This window comes from Labrus mixtus, chromosome 2, assembly GCF_963584025.1.
Source record: "Labrus mixtus chromosome 2, fLabMix1.1, whole genome shotgun sequence".
In the NCBI taxonomy this organism is placed as follows: domain Eukaryota; kingdom Metazoa; phylum Chordata; class Actinopteri; order Labriformes; family Labridae; genus Labrus; species Labrus mixtus.
The window spans coordinates 23,595,861-23,608,830 of NC_083613.1; the positions used below are offsets into that span (position 1 = coordinate 23,595,861).

The window sequence follows — 12,970 nt, forward strand, 5'->3', positions numbered from 1 at the left end:
ATCAACCCCGCTGCTTTGTCTTGCTCCTGCTTGACACCGCACAGAGACACAGCCTCCTGCCATCGCTGCAGTCAAAAGATCAGATATCAAGGCTCTACAGATGCTAAAAGGTTCCCTTATCATTTGTTATTGAGCTGCACTGTGTATTCTTTCTGTAGCTTTAAGTTGGCCTACATTTAATCTAGTCAAAATAGCCATTGTGACCATTAAAGAACCAGTTTTGGTTTTGAGAAAACAAATCCTGCCTCAACTCTACCGATCAGCTCTGTACATTCCTAACAGTTGCCATCTTGACTATTTTTAGCAGGCTTTTTCGGGTCACCTTTTGAACTTATGCGAGAAGTGAGTCAACAGCTGTTTTCACCATTTTTTTCATTGTCGTTCATGTTTTAGAAATTCCTTGATTGAAGGGAATTTTCCAAGTCAAGCACCTGTAGTTGTCATAGACAAAGATTAATTGCTTCTAAGTTAACATTTGAAGTGTAAGTGTATTTTCTGTCAACCTCAGTGAACCTAGATGAGCTGCTGGAGTACCCCCCCCCCCCCTTCAAGTGAGATTGTGACCTCCCGTTGCCCTCCTGCCCTAATGATTACACAGCAACATGCTAACCCGCTCAGTTCGGCTTAGCTGCAATTTTCTTGTTCTTGCTTTTATATTTAGCTACAGCTGCATTCATACAACATTGCTGAACATGATGAAGGCTCTACAATGTGTCTGTCTTTGAGTAGCTGTATGAGTGAAATGCACTTGTAGAGGATTAGCAGTTCTGACATGTACTTCTACCAACAACACCACATGGAACTAAGTCTATATTCATTATTCAGGTACATCCATGTTGAAACGTTTCTGTGGTCAGGGTTATGTGGAGGTCACACGGTAGCCTTAGACATTTCACTAGACCTAATCAGGCCTACATTGATATCTTCTCATAACAAATACTGTATAAAGCAAAAGTTGACCACTTTAAATGCATGATCTGAATATCCTGGGATTTTAACGTTTCGCTAAAATTCAAGTGCTTTTGATATTTTTGATGATCAAAGAATACAGTTAATAATCCTTATTGCAAAACAAAGAGAATCCTTGAACATGAAAATGTACTGTCCTTTGGAAAAACATTGAATTGTATACACTGGTTCTATTTCTTCTCTCTGTTATGATCAGACCTTCATCAAAATCTAACAGTAGTTGTTGTCTTGTTCAATCATATGTTGCAGAGAACAACAGAGATGCCCAGTACCAGAAGGTGAAAGTAAAGGCCGAGCCCATGGAGGTGGACCCGCCCCCTGCAGATCTCACCCCTCCTGCCTCTCACCTGCTGGCCTTCAGCACTTTAGGAGCGAGTGAGAAGAGTGAGCCGATGAGTAACCTCCCCGAGACGTTGGCCCGCCCACAGAAAGACCTCTTCTCGCAGGACATATCGGTCAAAATGGCCTCGGAACTACTGTTCAAACTGTCAGGTATGTTCTTTAGGCACACACTGTTCTCTGTAGATCGACTACACACATGTACATACACAAAAACACACAGACACACAAAATACCCAGCACCATGTATTTTTTTCCTGCTCTACTACAAGTAAACCTTGGACACTTTTTGATACTCAACCATAAAACCCATGTTTCCATTTCCATCCTCTGCTGGCTCTGTTGTAAAGTCAAGGATATATGACATGTAATGACATCCTGCTTTCTACCTGTTTGGCCATGAAAGTGACATTGAAGCAGCAGACAGCTGTTTGTATTGCTAGATTAGGACAGAGCTTTGAGGAGAAGGTGTGTGTATGTGTGTGTTTATGTGTGTGTGTTTGTCTGGGGTGGGGGTCAAGCTTTAAAGTCCTGGGCTGTGACCCCAGATCCATCCAGCCTCCGATCTCGTCACTTAAATGCCATACAGAGAAACAAGCTTGAGTAAAATCTTTTTCCTCGTCTTGCTCTAGCACATATTCACAAATTCACACATTGACAGTCTTTCTTTCCCACACAGTCTTGCATGCACACCTTTACACACTCACACAAGGCCCCATGGGGAGTGGTGTCTGCACAAATGCCCCCCTCCTCCCTCTCGTCTCTTCTCTCATTCTCTCTCTCTCTCTCCCTCCCTCGACTCGTTTTCAGACATGCCGGCTCAAGCACACTTGGCTGCACACGCTCTCCCCACTGCACTTCTCCTCCCTCCCTCTCTTTACATTTCTCCCGTGCGGCATCTCCATGGCAACGTCGAAAGAGACCTCTGTCCTTGGCGAGCAGTGTGACGAAGTGGGGTGTTTAGGGGTGCAGTGGGAGGGGGCAGAGGATAAGGAGGGTAGAAAGGGCAGCGGGGGTACACTGTATGCCCACCCAGGAAGAACAGGGCATCGCTAGCCTGGCAACAGTGACGACCCCCCACCTTAGAACCGGGTCTGAATGTGAGGGGGGACGGGAACAGAGTGGGCTGCTGTCACACAATGAGCAATCAATATGAATTACCCAAAGCAGTAGGACCTCAGAGACACATCAGTAGCAAGGTCGCTCTGAACACTGAGATGGTTGCAGCTTTGAAATTCACTTCAGTGAATCGCCTTGAAACTCACGCATATGGCTCCGTTCTCAGGCAGTTTGTATAGAGCTCTTTACCTCTAAATACTGAAAACCAGAGACCGGTGCTCACATTAGAATTGGCTTTAGCTGATTTTACAAAATATCTCTTAAAATCATTTCTATTTAAGACTCAACCGCGCAGAGAATTAAAAGGCTACTATAATGCCTGCAGAATATGAGAAAAAGTATGATGTACGATAGTGTTTAACATTGCGGTGACAGTATTTACTGCGACAAACAGTAATTAAAGAGTGCACATTTGAAAGAACTCAGTTTTTTTGATTGTGTGCTATTCTTCATGTTTCATACAATACCTGTTTTTGAATCCCAAAGAAGGTTTTTTTCCACCACTGAATTGGCACTAGCTAATCTGAGGACAGCTGATCGCTATCTTCAGCTTCATCTAACTGCATCAAAATGATCTCAAAGCATGGCTGTTATACTCAGGCCTTCATTCAAAACGTTAAATGTATAAACGCTTAATGAGAAACGTACTTAATGTTTACATACAATTATTTTTTGTTTTTAGAGCGATAACATGTGTGGTGTGTGCATTGCAAGTACCTATATCCCAAAAACAATGACATTGGGAGATGAGCAGCCCATCTACTTCTTCTACTTACTGATGACTGTTCACCTCAGGATCTGCTACACTACAGCTGCATGCAGCAGGAACAATGCGTTCCTTGCACGTCATTAGACTTCAGAGAATTTTCTTGATGTTTGATTATGACCCTTAAACAGATGTGATCTTAGGTGACAGAAGTACAGATGTGAGAACAGCAAGGACTTCAAAGTTCTAAGAACCTCAAACGTGTCGAGGCTTTTCAGAAAAAAGACCATAATTATAGACAATTTTATCGACTTCTGCAGTGCTTTTTAGTGAAGGCATCCATCCTGACGTGAAAAACAGACTGTCAAGAGAAATGATTACTCTTTGTGAATTGAAAAATCTATTTTTTTGTTTATCAGCAGCTGTCTTATTTAGCTAAGCAGAGTAAGAAGTGACATGGTAGAAAAACTTGCCGGTAATTAGTAAAAGAAAGAAATGTCAGGTAAAAAAACTTTTTTTTTTTTTAACAAGTTGGGAAACAAACAGCCCGTCCATTTGCACACAGGTGTTGATGTGGGATGGGAAAAAAACGCAGGCCAGACACAAGATTGAAGTTACTTTTAAAACTGCCAGCTGTTACATATTAATTAATTATTTATCATATTATTCCTAGAACTACCGTGAATAATCTGGATAATTTTGCCTCTAGCAGACTTTTCATCTGTGCTCAAAAACTTTAACAGTGTTGGTCTGGCTACATCTTTGCAATTTAATGAAATCAATTAAGACACTGTTGAATATAAATCCCACATTTTCAAAGTGCACAGTCTTTACTTTTTATTATTGTTAGCCGTGTTGATATAATATAAAGGCAGATTTTTAAGGACATAGCTGTTTGGACTCAATCATCTCGAAAGGTGTTTGTAACATTTAGTTTCCTCCCTGTTTTACTTACAAAAACACAACCGTACACACACACACACACACACACACACACACACACACACGTGTACCATCTGGGCAGACTAATGCAGATCTGACCAGCCATGCACATTGTTATTTTTTTAGATATATTTTCACATTGGAGTTGCTGGACTTACTTCCAGCCCTCGGGTCGGCAGGCCCACCAGAGACTCCCACTACTCCAGATGGCCAGAACACCCCTGCCAGCATAGTGAACCTGTTCTGTACCAGCTGAGGAACACTTTGAGGAATCAGGATCATATAGTGTTTGTTTCTCTGCTGTATAATGGCCAATGGGTGTGGGGTGGAAGGGGGGATTTAGGACATTTCTGGTAACTATTTATTGCCTGACAGAGTAATTTAAGTGGCAGCATGTTAAATCTTTTTATCTGCTGTCTACAGTGGAGTCAGAACTCATCTACTCAAACACTTGTTCCTTACCTTAAAGTCCAATTACTTGCCCTTTTCTTTACTAACATGTCCTTTAAAATTGGACAATGCTGGCATATTATATCAGCGATGACTATGCTGATGAGTGTTTTTTTGTTTTTCAGAAAAAGTCAGCAAATCCAACAACCATAAAGACAGTAACATGGTGGGGATAAACAGGTGAGTCATTAATAATGTACAGGTAAAAGCTGTGCAGTTACATAATGTTTGTCTATAAAATGTTTTCCTGAGTTTTACATCATATTGCTTTTTAACCAAACAGTTGTATGTTTTAAATGATGGATTATTACATACTTTCTTGTTATTTTTAGTGGTAGCATAAGCAGTAAACTGCCTTTTTTGAATACAGTTAAAAATAGTTTTTGAATCATCAGGCATGTAAATGACAGTATTATGTATCATGTTTCAGTCCGTTCCTGGACGAGTGCTTCAGACAATCACCCTTTAACTCGCGCTCCAAGAGCTCTTCCCCCGCAGAGGCCAGCTCTTCTACCAGGGCAGCATTTCATGGTAAGACACACACACACACACACACACACACACACACACACACACACACACACACACACACACACACACACAGGAACATGAGTAGAGGTGTAGCAGAGGAACAGAGACATACCAAGAGTAGTTAGCTGCAGGCAGTATTAGGATGGACTCATATTGGGTGTTTTAGAGCTACAATGATTGGTCAGTCAACAGAAAATGTTTTATTTTTTCATACTTCTAGTTCCAGCTCCCGTGTTCAGAGATGTGCTACTTTTGTCATACATGACTTTAAATTCAATACTGGACAGTTTGTTAGTGGAAACAAGCTAAAAAAACAACAAAAAAAAGACTTCTTGCTGGGATTGTAAGTAGTTGTGAATGTTTATCTTGTGAATGACATCATTATCATCATTACTTAGCAAAACAGCTAGCTTTAGTAGCTTTAAAAAGTATTTTATTACATATGATGCTCACAATACATACACTGTAGTTAAAATAATCCTCATTGTCAACATATGTGGAAATGAGCCTGTGACTTTACAGACCGGTTTAAGACATCAGAAAAATCACAATACAAACATGTTTAAATGACCAAACTCCAACAGTACAGTCAGCATTAACGGACATTGTTACAGATGGAAAAGTGTTTTAAGAATTTGACCAATTTCAGCCCTTGAAAGAGTTTTGTGGTCACTGCTTTGCCTTCCTCGGCTCTTCCAGAGGACATTTTTATGAATCTTTGAAAGGTAATGAACAGGGTCAGAAAGAGTTAGTTGTTCTTTTTATTTCACCCACGTTTTATATACTACATTTACATGCTAGTTGTTGCTGCTGTAAATAACCCTACAGGCTGTGTTCGTAATTCTGGGCATCATCATATTGTTCATAGCCCGCAGGTCCCTGTAACATATACACATATTAAATGTTTGAACACCTCAACAGGACCTGCTTAGAGTGCACAAGTCTTCATTTCCTGACAGACTACAAGCCCTGCTTTGCCTTTTATTATACATCCGTTTATTGTTGTTTTGGTCAACAAACAAACAAACAAACAGTTAGCCCCTTTAAACAAATAGAACCAAATGTAGTCTACAGCCACTTGTTTAAAAGCTTGACCCATCCTGTTATTACTCCATTTAAATATGGTTTACGTGGTGATGATCATTAGCAGCTTTCACATGAGGCATAGTCAGCAAGAAGTTAATAGGATATTTCTGCCATGCCTCTAAATAATCAATAAAGGGTTCCAGGTCTACGGAAGTTTTCAATGGAGTCTTGTCAAGTGAATTTATCCCAGTTAAAGGTGTTTCTTAACATGTTTGATCAACAAGGTGTAAGTGGCAGCTTGTACCTGTCTCCAGTTCAAAACAGTCATTATGCATGCTTAAAGGTTTATAAACCTCACCAGTTGGACCCTGAATACAGCCTGCTTTGCTTTTTCCAGAGTTTATTCTATATTGGCTGTAAAATGTTTAGGTGCGTGGATATTTCAACTGCTCATACATGCCTGTAAATGTACAACAGACCCTCAGTTTGTACACATTCAGTCCCATTCACCCTCACACACACAAGCTTTGTAGCCCAGCAAGCTACCAAACGCCTAGCTACTCATGAAGACTTGCAGCTTTAAATCAAAGCATACGGCCACAGGGAAACATCACAATTAACCACCTCCAGCTTTACATGATCTCCTCCTCCCCGGTAAACCTCCTTTCCCCGTTTCATATTTAGAGCTCCATCCGGCCTTTCTGCACTCTCACTCATTTCCCCAACCTGGAGGCCTCTGCCCGAGGGCATCCCCCCCGTCTCCCTCTTCTCCCCTCTTCTCTGGCATCCCACAACTTCCCTCCATGTTCCTTTGGCAGTGAGGGATCCAGAGGTTAATTAGCTTGTGCCAGCTTCGCCTGTCCCTCTGCCAGTTAATGAAAATCTGATTGGCTTCTGGGTGTCAAGAGTGTCCTGAAAGTTAATTCGCCCAGTCCACCTCCTCTTTCCCTTGTGTGTTTTAGCTTCAGATCCAGCCTCTGCTGCTCACTCTCTTACTGTTGTACTGTTTGACTCTTTTCTCTGCTTCATATATGTCTGCCTTCACCTTTTCTTTTTCTTCAGTGTCCTTCTTTCTCACAGATTTTCCTCTGCTCTGATTATTTTTCAGCATTTCTTGTTTGCAGTAGCAAAGTAACTTGAGATTTTCTTCAGCAGTGTTTGTTAGACACATAGAACTTCTTGTTTGAAAATATTTATGAAGAGGTTCAAATGTGTGGGACTTCACTTAGAAAGAACAAATGTTTAGGAGTTAGTGGATGAGTGACCTCCTTATTTTGATGTTTAGCACAATTCTTCTCTTTTTGAGTCCCTCTTTCTCCGGCTCTAATGCCAATAACTCAACTATTAACACCTTCAAGCAGAGCTGCAACATTTTTAAATATTTGATTTACAGGTTTTAATTTTGTACAACACAAGTACAGTACAGTTCAAGACAAAGAAACGCTAAAAGATAACGACAGAAACAGGGCTGCCTCTATAGAGGGTTGCATAAAAAGTATTTTCAAAATTGTTGTGACAAAATATCATCTCAGGAGCACGGTGCGGTGACTGGAATGTGAGATTGAAAAACAATAAGCAGATTAATCAATGAAGATGATCATTTGTGCAGCTAATTAATACATAGATTTATTGGTTTACTTTATTGATCTCAATCTAGAAAATTCAGAAAATTGTGGACGTCCTAAACGGCTTTTTCACCTGTGTGTTTGTTTGATTGTGGTCTGGAGTCCTTGCTGTCCAGCTTCACATCAACATGTGTGACCAGGTCAGCTAAGTGTCACTTTTGAGTCAGTTAATGCTTTTAGGTGCTCAGGAAGTCCATGACCTGCATGTTGGCTCTGGCTGCAGGTGTCGTGACATATGTTGTGTAGGCGGTGGTTGTGTTACCAGAGTCACGCATATACCAGTTCCACATTCACTTGCCTATATCTATCACTATCATTTTACTTTTTTTTATGTCCAGAAAACATTTCATTTTTTTAGAAAGGCGCTGTTGACATCACCAGCGCATTTTTTGCTCCGTGTCTGATCGGGAAATAAAAAATCTAAAATAAAGAACATACAGTTAAAAGTAACGGAGCAGTGTGCTCTGTTTGTTTGGACAGTTTAAAAAAAAAAAAAAAAAAAGGTTATGTGAAAGATGATGTGACACAAATCAAAGCAGATAAACAAAAACACATGACATGAAGTTACTGGTTTGCATGTAAAGGCCAAAGAGGGGATTCAATATGGGAGACGGATACTCAAAATGCTCCAGGGTTTGTGAGTCAGTGTAACAACACTAAAATGTCCTTTCACAACTCTTTCCAAAGCCAAGGCATCTGTTCATGTACACATGGTACACTTGAACAGCCAATTGACAAATGATAGTAAGGACTTTGTGTTCCCTCATTGTGGTTGCTTTACATTCATTAAAAATACCTAAAATGGGCTTTATTGTGTTAAAGTTATCACAATTTGCTACTGTTTTAAAGAGCCCATATTATGCCCTTTTTGGAGTTTGTATATTTAATCTATGTACCTACTTTTGTACGTTCACAATGGCTAAAGTTCTAAAAAAAGTGTCTGTTTTCATGTACTGCTTCTTCTTGGAGCAGGAGTCTGTCAGCTACACTCTGCTGAGCCCACACTGTTAGACCCCACGTGGGCCAAGTCTGCTCTGATTGGTCTGCCGATCCGCTCTGTCTTTATTGGTCAGTTGCTCAGCATGCTTCTCGGAAATTTCAACATGAGCTGCAGGGCTTGCCACAACGAGCCAATGGGCTTAGATCAGTGATCTCACACTAACAATTTTTTATCGAGGGGGGCTAGAACCGAGCGTTACATGCGGCTAATGCTACAGCTAACAGGAGGAGGTAGGAGAAGCTGCGTTTCCGCGGACTTTGAATTTTTGCACATAGATGTGCCTAAACATGCACAGGACACTTGGAAAACACACTAAAGGGCATATAAAACCAGAAAAAGCATAATATGGGACCTTTAAACACTGCAGTTTGTGACTAAAGGATTCCATATTGTATTTATTTAAAGTTTTGTTTAAGTTAGGGCTGTGAAGCTTATGTGCACTGATTTGCATCTGCAAAGATTCTACAAAAGTTTAGAAACGGAGCCGCAGAGTTTTTCCAGCTTTTATGAACACTGAAAGTGGAACTTCAAGTCTCATTTTCATTTTCTTTTTTATGCCTTGCAAATACAAAAGTTTTGGCCAAGGTCAGTCTGTGTAGTAAGTTCGCTGAACTATATAGACAATAAGTAAAGAAGTTGTGTAGCGTTCTGAGTGCTGTGAGTGCTGCATGTTCTACCCTTGGGAATGACTATGCCACATTTATATGGTAAGGCTTAAATCACAACAGCAACTTCAATTCTTTAGATTCTATCAAAGCATCTGAAAATAGCCGCTCTCATTCTTTCTATTTCTTTGATTAAAGGGTGGTGGAGGAGGGAAGGGGAGGTGACACACGGTAAGGAGAGCTATTGTGTGTGTGTGTGTGTGTGTGTGTGTGTGTGTGTGTGTGTGTGTGCTGCAGGCTTTACAGCAAAGGACTGGCGCTTGCTGTTGACATTAAGAATGCATTTTGCACTGCATCCGACCCGCAGGCTAGAGAAGGAGCATCTGTCAAATGGTAGCAGACAGGTTTCAGTCTTGTGGGTTAGTAAATTAGCCTACAGTGTATCAGCTGTTCTGTTGTGTCTCTCACACTGAAGTGAAAGAGACTTTTCCCGATTACAGATTACATTTTTACCTCCTAGTTTCAGGCTACATGATACTTAGACAGTATATTTTAATTGAGTATAAGATGCCATGATTTCAAGCAGCCAAAGTGAATGTTAAGGAGTAGGAACCAACGTTCATTATAGACAGAAAAATGTTCCTTCACTTTTATGTAAATCATGTCTTCTGTATTCTGTGTCATCTTTTTAATGCACGTCCCTGTAATTTATACCTTTTTTTGTGAGTCCTGCTCCAGCCTCTTCTGTCAGTCTGAGCAGAGGGCAGGAGGCCAGAAGCAGTTAGTATATCGCATACAAGTTATTATAGTTCATAGTTTAGAGTTTATAGGACGAAGGAAGAACTGATGGTTGTTCTTAGGGCATATGGGCACCTTCACAGTAAGGTCTGCTGTACCAGATTATTAAAGCATAGTTTGAAATTATAATAACATAATATAATAAAGCTTTATAAATGTATAGATTTATCAGAATTTCAGATTTTAATGGAAAATTTCAACAACTTTTGGAAATAAGCTTATTTAACAGTTCACTAGCTTAGTTTAATGGAAGGGGGAAACACCTTCCCAAGCTCCATCTGAAGTTCAGAAATACTCATATATGCATCTTGTTTACAGTCTTTGTGCTAATGTTTTATCAACATGTTGTATTATTTGGGGATAAATACTATTTTTGTCCAGACACTGTTGGCACTAACTTGGGGTTTTCGTTTTTCTGCAGTCTTATGTGCTAAGCTAGGCTAACCGCCTGCTGGCTATAGCTTGATTTTTAGCGGGGAGGCAAGAGAGTGGCATCAATTTTCTCAACTAACTCTCATGTATGAAGTGAATATGAGTCTTTTTCTCCAAACAGTCTCCTGCTTCCATTGTTCAAGCTGTTTAACTGGTGTTAGTCCCATTAAAAAGTCAAAGCAGTGTAGCACATAAGAGACTTACAATATTTACTTTAGTGTTTCACTTCTTTCCTGGTTCATTTCTTACCATTGTTACATTTTCTTCACCACCTCTTCTCTGTCTCTTCTCAAATATTTACAGTTACATTAAAGCAAATGACACCAATAATTCTTTTAAAAAGGAGTTATGGAATTTATAGTGATGAGCTAATATTTAAGGACAGCAGTATCAGTACACGTGCACGTAACACAGCAGTCTCTTTGTTTTGGTAATTACAGTTTCAACATCAATACACACTGAAGTGAACTTACTTTATCTAATTTATAGCAGCAGGCGTTCACAGCCTTTGCTTCAGCTGCAGATACATCTCAGGCTGATTGTGTCGGCAGTGAATGATTAGTATGGTTTTCTGTGTGTGTGTGTGTGTGTGTGTGTGTGTGTTCCAGACTCAGTAAAGGATGATGGGGAGCCGGGAAACGGGATCGCCCAGTGGAGACTAAACGAGCAGCTCTTCCCCTGCCCCGTCTGTGGAAAGGTGTTCGGCCGACAGCAGACTCTTTCTAGACATCTGTCTCTACACACAGGTAAATAAACAAACAAACAAAATGGCATCGTTAGTGTACAGTGTGAACACACATGTTAGCTGCCGTGTACTTGCATTAGTGCTGCCCGCAGTAAGTAAATAAGGTTTACTAGACTAGATTACCCTACCTTTAAAGAGATTACTACCATGATTAGTCTCACTGGGAAAACTGCCCGTCTAATTAACCAGCAAGAGGGATCTCTATCTCTCTCTCTCTCTCTCTCTCTCTCTCTCTCTCTCTCTCTCTCTCTCTCTCTCTCTCTCTCTCTCTCTCTCTCTCTCTCCCTCTCTCCCTCTCTCACACACACACACCAGTAGCTCTGATGCAGCCACGTTTGGTTCCCTCTTTCACTTTCTCTCACACAAACACAAACACAGACACACAGCTGACTCCCTCAGGATGAAGCTGTGCTCTCCCCTGTGTCCTGATTACACTGTGTTTTCAGACTTGGCCCCTCTTTGTTCCCAATTGATCCATTCTCCGCCATCACTGTCTTCTGCAACCCTTCTGTCAGCTCTCATTAGGAATTCAAATTAAAAATAGACTGCTAACAATTTTTGTTAAAGAAAATCCACACTCGATTAGAAATTAATGCAACCTACTTTGGACTGCAGACCAAATCATTGAGTGCACAAATGGAGATTGTGTACAAAATGCCCTCACACAATTGGACATGCTCTCACATTTTGCATGCACACACTACACACACACACACACACACACACACACACACACACACACACACACACACACCATCTGAGAGTGTTGGCTGCGAACAGCTTGGCCACACCACAGAGAGCAGAAGCAGGGGCATATGTCAGTGTGATGGTCTTTTTGGTTTCCCCGGCGACATAAAGGTTGCCTGGCTTCATGTCCTTGGGGCAAATGGTGTGTGTACAAGTGTGTGTCTGTGTTTAAGGGGGAGCTAGAGGGAGAATAGGAGTTGTTATGTAGATTTGTTTTGGGATAATAGGAAAGATTGGGTTTTGCATTAATTAAGATTTTATTTTATTGCAGACCAGCCTCATATTTGCAACATCCTAAAGCATTCACAGGGTTGTCCAGGTTCTTCCCTGAAAGCTTGAGTTTTCTCAGGCTTCAGAAGGTGATTTTTTTTTTCCTCCTCTTCCCAGGATCAGAGTTACAGTCGGGGTCAGGCAAAGGTGAGGCAGGGTTAGGCATTGAGTAATTAGGTTTAAGCTCTCTTTAAAGGCTGAGAGGATGAGCGCAACTTAATGAAATATCACCTTAGGTAACGTATACAGTAACCCAAGGTCTTGTGTCTGTGTGTTGTCTTCTGCAGAAGAGAGGAAGTACAAGTGTCACCTGTGTCCTTATGCAGCCAAGTGCAGGGCTAACCTCAATCAGCACCTGACCATCCACTCTGTCAAGCTGGTCAACACAGATGCTGAGCAGATCGTCAGCGCCGTTACAGTCGACTCTGCTGAGCGAAAGAACTGCCCTTACTACTACAGGTACTGATAACACACCAAAACACAACCACTGACTCTTTTCAGAAGGACCCATGCAATGTCGGAGGTTGAAATAATAGTTTATAATAGTTTTTCTGATGCTCGATGCCCAATTATTTTTTGAAAAGTGTGTAGATAGAATTTTCCAGAAGTCTGTTTTTAAAGTTTCCTTTGTTTCTTCAAGTGATTTAACTCTAAATGATGCTTATT

At 40.8% G+C, this 12,970-nt stretch overlaps 1 protein-coding gene across 1 annotated transcript in view; it reads left to right on the forward strand.

Moving 5' to 3' along the window:
* The window catches only part of znf827 (zinc finger protein 827), a 52,381-nt gene that overhangs the window by 26,426 nt on the left and 12,985 nt on the right, over nt 1-12,970 (forward strand). Inside the window, exons 6-10 of the mRNA XM_061057270.1 lie at nt 1,219-1,461; nt 4,651-4,705; nt 4,956-5,056; nt 11,151-11,288; nt 12,592-12,763. Of these exons, the coding sequence (XP_060913253.1) occupies nt 1,219-1,461; nt 4,651-4,705; nt 4,956-5,056; nt 11,151-11,288; nt 12,592-12,763 (709 nt within the window). The remainder of the gene's footprint in view (nt 1-1,218; nt 1,462-4,650; nt 4,706-4,955; nt 5,057-11,150; nt 11,289-12,591; nt 12,764-12,970) is intronic.